The following is a 15,000-nucleotide window of genomic DNA, read 5'->3' as shown; positions in this document are numbered from 1 at the left end:
AAAGAACTAACAAATTAATTTGTTAAAAAACAAAAACAAAAAAACAACAAAAAACAAATAAGAAAACAATTTAAATAAATGAGTTTTGAGAAGTACTTAAAGAAAACGAGAAAAAAAAAAGAAATAATTTAAATGGATAAACAAATATATAAAAACAACACAAATTAATACTAAATTGATATAATATTAGTAAGTTAATAAATTTAATTCAATACTGGAACCTTCCCAAAGTCATTACATCAATGGTACCAGCACAAGTAAGGCAATAAATAAGAAAAAGTTCGTTTGCCAAAAGCTCTATTCAGTGTTCACTGGTTATTAAGGTGGGCTCATTTGAATTAGCCCGACCTAGTACTAGAGAGGCCAGACAGCAAAAATCGGAGTTAGTTCACCGTCAGGCGACGTGACGATGAGATGACGATGTGGGCGGAGTGGAGTGGTTGGGGAGGGGAGGGGGGGTGTTGATAAAAAGAACAGGAGCGTATCCTGGTTTATGCATTACGGGGTGCATGGTCATTCGCAATCTATCAAAAATACACACAAATTGATTTCAGTACGAAGTATCAAGTTTAAGTAGTAACTTTTGAAATTATCTAATTTAGATTTGATTATTTCTGACCTGGTAATACAGCTTATAACTTGAAAAAAACAGGCTGGTATTTGCCCACCCTGCCCATTATTACCAGCCGTCCCTGGTACAGAGCTAACTAGATCATTGTACACAATATTAAGAAATTACTTACTCGGACACGCAGATCCCAGTTCAGTCCATTGACCACTTGTCAAACATCGAGCGGTGATAATATTTTTTCCTCTTTTACACTTATATTGGACAGTTTCTCCTAATTTGTATTCGGTTTTACTCCCTCCAACAATCTCTCCGTCGCTGGGTGGGATTGGTTGATTGCAGGAAATTTCTGTGTCTGGTAAACATGAAATTTGCCTAGTGATCAATCAGTTTTCAAAAAAAAAAAAGAATAAATCACATCAATAAACCAATCCTACTAATCTTTAATTCAACTTTACACTTCAACCATGTTATATATCAAACTCAAATGTCTCCAGTTCCCAATTTTAACATCCATGTAAGAATCGCATCCCTATAATTTCACGCTAAGCAATTAGATCGTGTTCCTAAAGAATATTTTTTACATGATTGCATACTTAAATATTATTCAGTGATGTTGGTTATAGTGGGGATTTTCTTTCGATTCACAAGTGTTATGAACAAAAGCAATATGCGGTTGCCATAATATGTCAGCACCGTCCAAATCCACTTGAGTCGGAAGTATTCGCAATTTCCTGATTCCTTCGAGCTCCCCAATGACCAATTATTTATTCATTTATTTAAGACAAAACATTTCTTATAACTTAATGAGGTTAAACAAAACACAGAACATACGATTCTTGGTTGGAAATTCGAACAAAATGTTCCTTTCACTGAACTAAGTTAATAGCTAACACTTTTACATTAACTCTCTCCTTACCGATCATTTTCAGTATTTTCCCAAAATGGCGGGCTTACCCAGCAGAAAAATTGATTTTTTAAACTCAAACAATCTCTCTACAAAACAACTTTAAGTTCTTATAAATTAAACAAAGGACTTTGTGATCTACAAAATAAATCTGAATAAGAAAAAATGCATATTGTGTCGTAACAAATGTGACGATTTTGCTGTAGGTGGTAAGGAGAGGGTTAAGTAAATGTTATGAAATTGGTACTTACACTTTGGCAAAGGATTTTTATTACTTGGGAGTTGATCAAAGCATGTTTTCGGACAGTGTTTAACCGCTAAAGCAGCATCCGTAGTACAGAACCCAGTCTCCTTTAGTTTATCACAGTAATCTATCTTGTCTTGGGGAACCTCTGTCGTAGATGATTATAACAAATTAATAATTTCAGTTGACGGAATGAAGCTCATTCAAAGGGTACATAGTTGTAATAATGATAAAATGTGTTGACAAACACACTAGATATGGACATCGTTTTATAATCTGCTAGATAAAAAAAAAAAATTTTTTAAAATGATAAGCTGTTGTATTTTCAACAACAACAAAAATCCTCTCTCTCTCTCTCTCTCTCTCTCTCTCTTCTCTCTCTCTCTCTCTCTCTCTCTCTCTCTCTCTCTCTCTCTCTCTCTCTCTCCTCTCTGCTTTCTCTCCTCCTCTACCACCTCATCTTCCTTTCCAATGCGCACTCTTTTCGAATTAAGTCGTTGATTATGACCCAAATTAAATGATGAAACAATAAATAAATGATGATGAATTTGATAAATAAAACTTACCTAATCCACAAACATCACAATATTCACGTTGACATGAATATTTGTGTGTATAACACCAGGGCCGGAAACTGTTGTCAGGATTACGGCAAGCATTCCCGTCCAAGTTGTCATATATGTCTATATCCCGCCCTTGTATATCCCTTTAAAAGGTATATACGTATATGTTTATATATATATATATATATATATATATATATATATATATATATATATATATATATATATATGATAATAATAATAATAATAATAATTAATAATAATAATAATAATAATAATAATAATGTAATTTATTTATATACCGCTTGTCCCATATAATACATACCCTTGTGCAAATTAATAAGGGCAGGTGGTGTAGTTTTACTTATAATTGCCCTTTGGACTAGATATAATGGCACTAACCTGGATCAATTAGAGTTAGAGTAGGGTTTTCTATGACGCTCCTGGGCACATTTAGCACTGATTATGAATGCATTGTTTTGAACAACAACAATTTTTTATGTGAGTGTCCTTCGGCAGCCAGATTACAAGTGTTAATATGCATCAACATCTTTTTTCCAAGTCATTTGTAGACATTCATAAAAGTGTTTCCTGGAGGATACCTCACCAGAAAATATAGCAAGTAGGTATACTTGAAATAAAACACAACAATGAGCTTTAGGGATTTTGCAATTGCAAATCCACAGTGGGTTACATTTCAAAACAGAACAAAGGCACTGGCAGTGACAGTCCAAAAAGGAACGGTGATTGTGGTCGAAAAAAAAAAAGAAAAGCGCCTCGAGATGATGCTTTGTTGAGAGAGAGAGAGAGAAAGAGAGAGAGAGAGAGAGAGAGAGAGAGAGAGAGAGAGAGAGAGTGTGTGTGTACTTGTGTCATGGGCTCTGACAAGCACCTAGTGAGCATGGTGTGTCTATTTCATCCAGCACTGTCAGAAGATATCTTCTTGCGGTAGGTCACCCAGTAAAGAAATAACTCTTAACATGAGCAATGATAAAGAATGATATCAGTGAAACAAGTAATACAAGTTTGGAAGCACAGATGGCAGGAAAAAAAGTGGTTTTCAGTATTGATACCCGTTTTCTAGTGCAGGGACAAAGATATTAGTTTTGTGATCGAAAACTTGAAAAGTTAGGTACCATTTTCATCAGAAAGGCCAGTGATCTAGAATCGGTTGATATTTCTATTGTATCAGTAAAATATACAGACGCAATTACTGAGCTACAGGAAAATACAAGAATAAACAACAATTTTGATGCTCTCTCTCTTCAGGCCAAACCGGACTTGGGCACACACAAAAAAGAACTCATCTCATGTAGTTCCATATCTGAAGCAGACGTCGGAGGTCATCTTCCGCCAAGCTGATCTATCTCTTGCCAATTCTATTAAAGCAGCGCCACCTTTCTCAGCTTCATCTGTCCAAGTTCTTATCCCTTTCAAATACGTTATTCTTTGTCTTCCTCTTATTCTTTTTCCATTCATCTTTCCAGTCAAGGCGAGTATTTCCAAACCAGGGTGGCGGATAATGTGTCCTAAAAATTCCATTTGGCGTTTGATGATTTTTGTTATCAGTGATCTTTTTCTGTTTGCCATTTCTAAAATTTCTTCATTTCTTTTCCTTTCCATCCATGACACCCTCATCATTCTTCTGTAAAACCACATTTCCACTGCCTCCAGTCTTTTAACCATGGTCTTGTTTATGGTCCAGCTCTCACAACCATATAGCAGCACAGACAGTACATAGCAATCCAGGACTTTGATTTTTGTTTTCATGCTAATATTCCTGTTTTTCATAATTGTATGCAGCTGGTTGAATGCATTCTTCGCCATACCTATTCTTTTCTTTATTTCACAATCTGATTTTCCATTGGATGTTACATTGAAGCCTAAATATTTGAAACATTCAACTTGTTGTATTGTTTGTCCTCTGCTTGTTATTACACAGGCTGGTGGGTTATTATTTTTAGATACCGTCATACATTCTGTTTTAGATATATTCAGTTCCAGTCCCATATTTTCACTACTCCTGACTACAACATCCAGTAATTCTTGTAGTTCATGTTCAGATTCTGCCAGTAGAACCGTATCATCTGCATACCTCAGATTTGTTACATTCTTTCCTCCAATACACACCCCCTTCTTATGTTCGATATCTCTTAATATCATTTCACTATAGAGGTTGAATAAATCTGGAGACAAAACACACCCCTGCCTAACTCCTCTTCTAATAGGTGTAAAACTGCTTAGTTCGTTGTCAACACACATTGCTGCTTCTTGTTCCCAGTACAAATTCCGTAATATTCTTAAATCTTTACCATCAATGTCCAAGGATGATAGAATTTTGAATAGTTTTTCGTGTTGTACTTTATCAAAGGCTTTTGAATAGTCGATGAAACACATATACAGATCTTTATTTACTTCAATACATCTTTCCATCAGCATTGATAATGTGAATAATCCCTTTAATTCACACTCACTTTTCTAAGAAGGGGTGATGATAACACTCCGTCATCTCTGCCCACGGAAGACATGGTTCAAACAATCGTGTGTAGTTGACTGGGCCGACATAACTCAGGCCTCTATCACCAGCCACGTCGTAACACATATCATCATCTGTCGTCCCAAATTCATTCCACACAAAAAAAGAGAGAGAAATATTATATGGAAAAGGTCATGTATGAGAATTTGATTCTATATCACATTATGACATTAAAACTCTTAAGTTCTGTCTAAAGTGAAATCAGATAAGGCTAAACCTCTAAAAACGGCTTTACGTATGCTGAAAATCGAATTTATAGTGAAATATTAGCAAATGGGTAAAGTTTATATTATGTCTTGTTAACCAGTTAACTGTCGTATTTCAGAAAGACTCGCATTTAAAAATTTGGCCAGAAAACTCGTCCATTTTAAATGACTCTCATCTTAAATCTTGACAAAACCTCTCAAACCTGGGAATTTGCGAAGTGTTCCTTAAATTCCAGGTAAAATTCATTATTTATCTGACCCGATTTTAATATGAACAAGGAGGAAAGGGGTGTCATGATGATGATGATGATGATGATGACGACGACAATTATGATGATGATGATGATCACGACGACGACGACGACGATGATGATGATGATGATGATGAGGAGGAGGAGGAGGAGGAGGAGGAGGAGGAGGAGGAAGAGGAGTTTGAAGGTTATGATGATGATAAGTAGGAGGAAGAAAAGAAGAAGAAGAAGAAATTAAAAGCCCTTGTCGCGCTATTCAATATTATCATAGACTAAATGAGGGGTGGTTGCCTCAACAGAAAATCTTTTCTGGGTTAAGTCTCAAGAACTTTACATAAATGCGATTATTCTAAATAAAATTTATAATGGTAATAGAGATTAAACATTATGTTGTAGATCAATGTTTATCACGACCTCATTACGGTAATGTGATAAAGTAAAGGGTGGAGTAATGAATTAATGAATTATTGTTTAGCAAAAGAAATAGCTTTGGTCAGGAAATCATGAACATGATTCAACAGTCGTGAGGTCATTTCCCTCGTATTGACGCATAATAATTGATTGCAACTTAATAATTGATTCTAAACTATTGGAACAATGGCGGACGCCTTGATGAAAAAAATCTCCGACGAGCATTAAAGTGTGTCCAGAGGAGAAAAACATAAATCTGATCATGTTTTGATTTTATACATTCTGATCACATGACATGTGAAAAAGTTATAGCCAGCACGAAGAATAAACAGTAACGATTTTCTTTGTTTAGAACCAATCTGTTCTATGCTGGCCGGACGTGACATCAGAGTATTGAATCCTATGATTGTAGAATATCTGACAACGTTTGGCTGCATTGCAAGCCATGGTAGCCGATGTCTGGAAAACCTCAGTCTTTGTCTTTTCTTCAAATTTTACAAGTTGTGGATAACAGAAATTCTATATTGTATATTTTGCTTTTAATTGAATAAAACATTACCATTTCAGTTTTTTAAAAAAAATTAATTAATTAATTAATTTTTAAAAAATTAAATATTAAAAAAATATATACAATATATATTAATATATTAATAATATATATAATATATATATAATATTATTTATATGTACATATATATTATATATATATATATATAATATATATATATATATATATTATATATATATATATATAAACTCACAGCTGGTCATTTTTACTGTAGCTTTGAAAGATGATTCGGAGTTTCCATAGGTAAAAAACCTCACCAGGAGTTTGTCTGTGATAGACCGAATGGAGTGGTCAGGCTTTTCTCCACAATACCTGAGTTGGGCGGAAGAGGTATATTACCAATTAATATATTGTTTAAAATGTTAATGGATTTTGACGGGTTTAAGAAATAAAGAATGCAATCTACAAACAAACAGCACTATTTCCAGGTAGTACGATTCGTCACTGGAGAAGAAGCATAATATGCTTCTAAAAGGAAAGCAGGGCAAATGTGCTCGGACTGAGAATGAAATGAGGTTTGCACAATTGAAAGGAATAAGATCCCACTACTCCCTGGGTTGTAAAAAAACGATATAGGATGTCTTGAGGCGAAGAATGGAATTATTTATTTTATCTTAACAAGGTCCAAAGAAAGACAAAGAGAGTAAGAAGATTTTGATCTGAAAGAATTTTGTCGGATGCGAGCGTGATTGTGGATAATTCATGTCCCAACGTTGTATTCTTAAGTATTTTTTTAAAAAGTTTTTGTTGGGCTTTGGGGGGTGGTTGTTTGTTTGTTTTGTTTTATTTTGTTTTGTTTTTGTTTTATTTTTGTTTAGTTTTTGTTTTTGTTTTGTTTGTTTTTTGTTTGTTTTTTGTTTTTGTTCTTGCTGTTGTTATTTATTTTCTTTACATTAAGAGGTTTTATCAATAAAAGAGCATTAAAAATGCAAACGAATTTGCAAAGAACTACTTACTTTAAGCCATACATTCCGATCCTGGAGTGCCGAACTTCAACTGCATCGTCACAATACCTTCCATTTTTCTTAACATTGAGTTCCTCAAAATTGAAAACCAAAGTTGATTTGGGGTCAACTCCCTGTTGAAAAAAATTTTTTTTTTTAATGAGGATGCATCATTACATATAATTTTATCAAGGTTTATGTTTATAATACAAATATTTCTATTAGATACTTTTAAAATGAATAAAACGTGAATTTATATTGCGCGTTTTCCTCTTGATGAGCTCTAGGCGCTTCAAAAGGGGTTCTTATCCAAAGGCAGCACTGAACACATACGCGAGACATGCAGAATGCAGGGTGCTTTTTAAAAAAATAATGTCTAGGCGCTACCTCATGGCGGTTTGAAATAGAAATTATTTGCATACCGTTCCTATCTGTTCTGCTTTCGATCACCCTTAAACCTGTTCGACAGATAGCAAGCCCCCACTGATGAAGTGAATGCAGGTTCACGACCGAAACCGATTGGCTGCCACCCAATGCCTCCTCTTGCTGACGGAAAAGCCTGGCAACTTCTCCCCCAGTTTCCAGGAGTCGATGTCCCAGCCCCCTCGATGGATTGATTTCATCTCAAACGACTTCCATCTCGTATATGCAGCTCTGTTCGAAGTCAGGGAAGCTACGTACAAGGGTTGCCGGGACTTATTTCATCTCGAAACAGAGGCACCGTCCAATGAGCTTGAGAGGGATATTCCCATTCCCTCCCTCTCTCTCTCTCTCTCTCTCTCTCTCTCTCTCTCTCTCTCTCTCTCTCTCTCTCTCTCTCTCTCTCTCTCTCTCTCTCTCTTTGATCTTATTCAGCCAGTTGTTTGCAATCGTCTTGCAAAGTTTTACATCTACCGTCTCAACGTTCTTGCTTCTACCCCACACTGGAGCGCAATACTCCGCGGTGGAATAGCAAAATGCCAGGACGGACGTCCCCAGGAGCGCTTGACTAGCACCCCCAGTTGATCCCACCAGTTTCATCAGAAGACTGTTGCGTTTCTCTATCTTCCGGGCAACTCCTTCGAGATGTACCCGATAGGTAAGGCTGCGATCCAGCGTTTCTGATTCGTGCTCGTATGGGAGAAGCTGGAGGTGTACTCATCAGGAGGTGTGGGAGGTGTGGGGTCTGGATTGCCTTGGTCATTCAGTCACAATGTGGGTCGCCTGATCTTGAGTTTCCAGGCTGCAATGTAAAGGCTGCCATACACGTCCGGTCCATCGATATGACGGCCCAAGAAAATTGTAAATACGATCGGTCGCTTCGGACTTTTGCTTGTAAATGCGTAGATGGTAGAGGCCGACCATCATGCGTCCCACTCAATGTCTCACACTTGTATTCTACGATTTTTATCTTTTTGCTCACAATATGCTGGTTGGAAACCAATTGCGAGGGAAAGCCCGGCATGGGATGATGTCACAATTGAAATTATTCACCAACATTTCTTTAACACGTTTGTTTGTTTTTAATACGGTTACTAAGATTAATTTTTAAGTTCAATGGCGTAAGGAGAGTAAGGAAGACCTCACTCCACCTACGCAATTAAACCCCCTCGTCATGACCTGTGAGATACTCCATATCAAATGCATGGTGGTCTGCATGATATACTTATTTACAAGACAAATGATTGTAACATATGTGGCCATAAAGATCTGAAAAGGTGTTTATGAAACAGCGCCAGACAAAACAAGAAAGAAAATACAAGAAGAAAAAAACATCCCCCAAAAATCAGTCTTCCTCGACTGGCTGATTATCGGTGGGACACTTTTAAGGCCTATATAATCCTCACATTGAGGGCACGCTTTTTATACACATTTTTCAGATCTTTATCTCACATCAGTGCTGCTCCTTAATTTCGCAAAATCATATGTAACCCATCGTCTCAAAATCGTCTTATATCGAGATTACCCCAGTGCTGAAAATTGAATTTAAGGACACAATTTTTTAATATGAAACCAGGGATTAATTTCTATTCGTTATCGTGGAGAATAAATACAAATTTCTTGCATTGCAAACACTCAATAATTAATATTTTCTACCATTTTAATCCTAAAGTCACTTTCGTGGCCCGATTCATCCCGACATAATATTGTTTTGAGACGATAAGTCACATATTTGGTGGCTCATTATTACTCATATTAATGCTAGTTTTAGAATCTGATTGCAGTACGTGAATGATTGATGATGTGCGTTTAGTTAAAATATTCACATCTGTCAGACAGATACAACATACCAACGCACAAAACTGTGTAACCTTAATCATTTAAATAGTCTGATTAATAGAATTTAGTGAGAACTAATCACATAAATATATGTCTAAAAACTAAAAGAAAGAGTTGAGTGACGTCACCTTGATTGCTTTTATACATAATCGTTATGTATATACATTTCTATGGTCATGGCCAACTCACCTTGATAATCCATGTACACTCTAAATCGGGATGTCCTTTGCCGCTCATTTCAATGGTGGCCTCTGGATTGGATTTGCTTAATGTAATTGAACCTCCGCAGTCTGAAATTGGAGAGTAAATTAAATTACATCAGCATAACAATATATAAATCCTCGTTAAATGAATGAGAAGTCGCAATAATTCAGAAAACATTGTTTTTTTTGCATCTAAAGCATCCCAACATAAAACCGTTTTGAGGCGATGTGTAGTATATTAATTTGTTTTAACCCTCGCCGTACCAACTACAGGAAAAGCGTCACATTTGTTACCATACAACCCAACATTTTTCGCATTCATATTTCTTTTGTTCATCACAAAGTTTAAAGATTGTTTTTGTTATATTTATGCTGTTATGGATAGTTTGTTTTGATGAACAAAATTATGTATAGCATGTATAATTCCTTTTGAGTGTAATAATCAATTTTATTTTGGGTGGGTTTGAGTTTCGGGGAAAAATAACGGTAAGGAAAGAGTTAACGTTTCATCCTTGGCGAATCAAATAATTATCAGTTTAAAAACTTGGCCTGACTTTTTTTGTAAACATAGACAAGTGCTTTATAAATGGCGACATTCATTTGAATATGTTTCACATGACTGACCAGTTTTAGCAGGCCGGTAATAACACAATGGTACTGTCAATGACTTTTTGTTCGAGTTTAACCACCCAGATGCCACCCCAGTTGCTTGGATCTCATCTGAGCTAGCAATAGTGAATGATTCTTCCTTGGAATGCAGACCTTTTAAGAAATAAATAGAATTGATAAAATTGTTAATGATGATAATAATGGAAATAATTGGATAGGGGAACTAGAAATTATAATTCCTGTTGTCACAAAGAAATGATTAAGATGGTAAAGTGATGGAAATCCTAAGATATGTCTACACTAAAAATTCAAGTAAGAACATTTATATAGGGCATTATCCACTCAACGAGCTCAAAGGGTTTTACAAGGTCCCAAGCCAACGGCAAACTTAACATGAAAGACAAGACATGACGCCTGTTGGGCAATATTACAGAGAGAGAGAGAGAGAGAGAGAGAGAGAGAGATAGAGATAAAGAGAGACAGAGAGAGAGAGATAGAGAGAGAGAGATAATTAGAAAGTAGGGACATGGAGGTGAATAGAATAGGATAATAATAATAAATAATAATAATAATAATAATAATAATAATAATAATAATAATAATAATAATAATAATAATAAATAATAATAATAATAATAATAATAATAATAATAATAATAATAATAATAATAATAATAATAATAGATGCATGACGTACCTATAAGGGATTGGCACTTGGAGCCTCTTTTGATGAGTGCAAATTCTTTGTCTACAGGTAATGGAGATGGATCCGTATTAAAACCTCGATTTTGACAGCAGATGTATATCTTTACCGTGTCTTGGTTGTATACTCACTTTGGCAATTGCCCATTGGAGCTCTCTGTTGTGACTTTGTACTGGAAGGAGCTCATATCGAAGTCTGTTTAAAATAAAAACAGATAAAGTCAAGTATCTATCATGCCTTGTTACAGCCATCAAGCCGAAACTACCATTGTTTATTGAAGTAACAAATTAAGGAGCAGGTATTCGTGTAAGATAAAGATCTGAAATGGTGTGTATGAAATAATGCTAGACAAAGCAAAGAGAAAAATAAAAGAGAAAATGCCATCCCAAAATATACGGAGGTTAACCTCTGTGGTGTAATGATAAGACATTCGTACTGGTAATCAGGAGGTCAGAGATTCGATCCCCACTCGAGGTATCTAGGCTGATTATTAGGGCTGGTATTTTTTTCTTGTATTTTTGTCTCTGTTTTGTCTGGCAGTGTTTTATACACACCTTTTCATATCTGTACCCTGTTTATTGAGAATATCAGTGCGTTGAATCGACGAGATGCATCATATACAGCTGGAGTATCCCCAATTTATACAATGTAAAAGGGATCATGCCAAACGCTTTCGGTGGGGTGCGCTTCTATGCAAGATACTTTGGGAATCTAAGCAAATCGGTGATGACTATGAATCACAGAGACAAATCTTTCTGTAAGTCGTGGTGTAGATGTATCATTTTCTTTCAATAATCAAATATAATGTTCCCTACAAAAACTCCTTGTGATTAGTTTTGCCAATGACTGAACTAAATGACTGCATTCGTTTATAATTAAACTGCAGACTAGACATCGATGACGCTTAATAATTGTATTGACCTTTTACTTTTGGTATGTGGAGTAAGACGCATACTTATTTGATAACTCAATTTATTGTGGGCCCATTGTTGTAATGGAGATCTTTAAAAATGACACAAATTATTGTCAATTACAACAATGTTAAACTAGGCCCATGATTGTGTTCGGATATCTGACCTTCATATAAGTATACGTCGGTGGAGTCACATCATATCAGCGATGACTAAACCTATGTCAAATAAAAGCTATAATAAACTTCCCTAACTGATTTCAGCTATGGATAAACTGGAAATAATGAGATTTTTAAAAGAACATAAATGAGGATCCATTTACATACTTCTATCAAACATAACACGGTTAAAACACCTTTTCCTTCATTCATTTATTAATCCTACCATTTTTACAAGGTATAAAGATCATATTGCTGATTTGATTCAATTGAACGGAGTTGGTAGAGTTGAAGAAGAATTTAACCATAATGATCTATAGTATGATAATGGAATGTTTGAACTTTCAACCCCCTCTGGGACATGATGAAGCACGGCAGGAATTCAGTTTCTTTTTGTGAGTCAATCTAACAGATTGTGCCAGAGGCCTCGTGAAAGTTAAACAATACCAAGTTAACGATTGCACTCGTCAAGTTGTACGAACGATCACGTGATCAAATTTTCTTTCCCGTTCTCTCGTCACAACAATTCAGAACGAAGATGGAGAGCCTGCCTTTAGAAGATGAAAACAGGAATAAGTCAAGTGTGCTTTGATATTTATCATTTTGCGATGAAAATAAAATATGTTGTAGAAATTGATCATTTTTCTTCATTCGCAGGTGTAACTCGTTGACATTGCACTTTGTTTGGTAAAAATCGGACAAACATAAAAAATGACTTTGATGACAATGATTGTAACTTAAAAAATGATTATGAATATTTTATAACTCCCTTATTTGTGGGCCAATTGTGTCAATCGTGGTATCAATTTTATTGTCATAGAAAGATAGGAACTTCCGAGTTGTTTTTTCAGATGCGAAATTCTTACTTTGTATAATTTAGCACCAAGAAAAATGGTTGGTAAATAAAACAAAAATAGAATTGTGAGTCGAGCGCCCGAAGTCTTCAACCAATCACAGGCTCTCAAATCAGACTCTACTCGCCGTCCATGTATTACGCTATTGTTATGCAAAAAATGTAACACCTTTTTGAGTAGGTTTAATAGCTGAAATATAAAAATAAAAAATATAGATCTGAGGAATTTGAAAGTCACATTGCTGAAATTAGCTTTAAAAAGGACATTGGTTATTATTTCAGAAAAATCGGTTGAAAACCAACTATTTTACGAATAAAATTGATTTTAAAAATTGCATTTGTATAGTTTAGCTTTTTAAGCAACTTTTTTATTTATCGGCCGATTTTTTTTCTCATTCTTTACATCTTAATGAGACGAACACGCTGATGTACTCAATAGATTTTAAAACACAAATTTCGTTTTTAGATTTCGAGTCCAGCCTTACTAATTAATTCATGAGCGTTGAGACAGTGACGCAACCATTACATACAAAACCTCGTGGTCCAAGCCACATGGCTTTGGTGTTACACAACCACTCGTCACTTTCTGTCAACCGTATCCTTTGAAGGTGTACCGCCTTTTATGAAGGCTCTCAAAGATATGCAGCATCGGTACTACCGAGATCTCGTTCATGGCGTCGAGATGTGATGTAAGAAGGCTATATCCGGGTAACTTTTTCCTCGTATCTCGTCGATCGGTACGATTTCGTAAAGAGTCTATTAATGTAGAATAAAGATATGAAAAAGTGGGCATGAAACAGTGCAAGACAAAGCAAGAGTAGTAGTAGTAGTAGTAGTAGTAGTAGTAGTAGTAGTAGTAGTAGTAGTAGTAGTAGTAGTAGTAGAAGAAGAAGAAGAAGAAGAAGAAGAAGAAGAAGAAGAAGAAGAAGAAGAAGAAGAAGAAGAAGAAGAAGAAGAAAATTACATAACAAATCATTTCAAAAGATTAACTTTCTTCGCCTGAGGTTGATCGTCAGACCTTCTGATTACAGATCACATGTGCAAATGGTATATCACTGAGGCTACGTGATCAATAAAAAATAGTCAAATAGAATGGAAGCTTCGATTTAATTAGCAAGGACAGATAATATTGACGTTTTGGGTTTCCCTTTTGTCAACAAAACACAATGAATGAACCACTAAAGACGAATGAGAGATGATTCATCTATATTATCGTGGGTAATATTAGGCTTTTAACGAAATCGGGTCGAACGAGACGCCGAACGCCGAACCCGAACGGATATAGCCTTCTCACGTGACCATGAACGAGATCTGGATAGTGAAGACTCTCAAGCGGTATGCAGCATCGGATCTAAGGTCACGTGATAGAGGATAGCTTGGGTTGCTGTTGGCTTGTGTTAGGGGAGGGGCAAGGTCAGTGTCATTCAATAGTATATAACTGTGCACGTGGCGCTCTATACAGAGAGAAAATTATAAATTGATTACGGGCGAAGGTGGGGGGAGGGGGGAGGGGGGAGGGGGGGGGGGGTTGAACCACAATCGATCGAGGTGTTGGGCTTCGGGTAGACCATGATAAGGAATCAAAGAGAAAAGGCCGCTGGTACTTGGATGGTGGAAATGGTTGGGGGGTGGGGGGGGGGGGTAGTGACAATCAGCATGGGATGTATATATTAACATCAATAATATAGGCAATAAATGACCAGGGGTGGGTATTGTTTATGTATTGTTTGTATATGTTTGTGTGTGTGTGTGTTTTGTGTTGTGTGTGTGTTGTGCGCGCGGTGTGTGTGAAAGAGATTACACAAAAATACCTTTCTCGGGAGCTTCCAAATGATTACGTATACGATAAATTTGAAAACCACATTGTTGAACAGCTTGCAAAAAGGAGAACATTTATCTTTGTTTCACAAAAATAGGTTTAGAAATAAAAAAATTTTCTAGTAGATTGATTTTGAAAAAAATATTGCTCAATTTTTTTAATTTAATGATAGTTTCTTTATTTTCCGGTCGGTTTTCTTGATTATATCTCATTTTTCAATTCTCAATGCGACGAGCACACTGATGTATCTCGTGTGATTCAAAAGCGTTGTTTGTTTTTTTAATATA

At 35.7% G+C, this 15,000-nt stretch overlaps 2 protein-coding genes across 2 annotated transcripts in view; both read right to left on the bottom strand.

The window, feature by feature from the left end:
- The window catches only part of LOC144974896 (uncharacterized), a 38,183-nt gene extending 27,088 nt beyond the window's left edge, over positions 1–11,095 (bottom strand). The window contains exons 1-9 of the mRNA XM_078918363.1: positions 10,967–11,095; positions 10,285–10,422; positions 9,647–9,747; positions 7,211–7,332; positions 6,448–6,566; positions 4,757–4,892; positions 2,286–2,425; positions 1,727–1,867; positions 744–923 (exon numbers count right to left, since the gene is read on the bottom strand). Coding sequence (XP_078774489.1) covers positions 744–923; positions 1,727–1,867; positions 2,286–2,425; positions 4,757–4,892; positions 6,448–6,566; positions 7,211–7,332; positions 9,647–9,694 — 886 coding nt within the window. The 5' untranslated portion in view covers positions 9,695–9,747; positions 10,285–10,422; positions 10,967–11,095. The remainder of the gene's footprint in view (positions 1–743; positions 924–1,726; positions 1,868–2,285; positions 2,426–4,756; positions 4,893–6,447; positions 6,567–7,210; positions 7,333–9,646; positions 9,748–10,284; positions 10,423–10,966) is intronic.
- Positions 11,028–15,000, bottom strand: part of LOC144974897 (blastula protease 10-like) — a 27,263-nt gene continuing 23,290 nt past the window's right edge. The window contains exon 12 of the mRNA XM_078918365.1: positions 11,028–11,167. Within this exon, the coding sequence (XP_078774491.1) occupies positions 11,100–11,167 (68 nt within the window). The 3' untranslated portion in view covers positions 11,028–11,099. The remainder of the gene's footprint in view (positions 11,168–15,000) is intronic.

The sequence above is a fragment of the Berghia stephanieae genome, chromosome 6 (assembly GCF_034508935.2).
Source record: "Berghia stephanieae isolate SIO BIC M18660-M18661 chromosome 6, UCSD_Bste_1.3, whole genome shotgun sequence".
Taxonomy (NCBI): domain Eukaryota; kingdom Metazoa; phylum Mollusca; class Gastropoda; order Nudibranchia; family Aeolidiidae; genus Berghia; species Berghia stephanieae.
The sequence above is the reverse complement of the archived record's forward strand: the minus strand, read 5'-3'. Positions and strand labels throughout refer to the sequence as shown.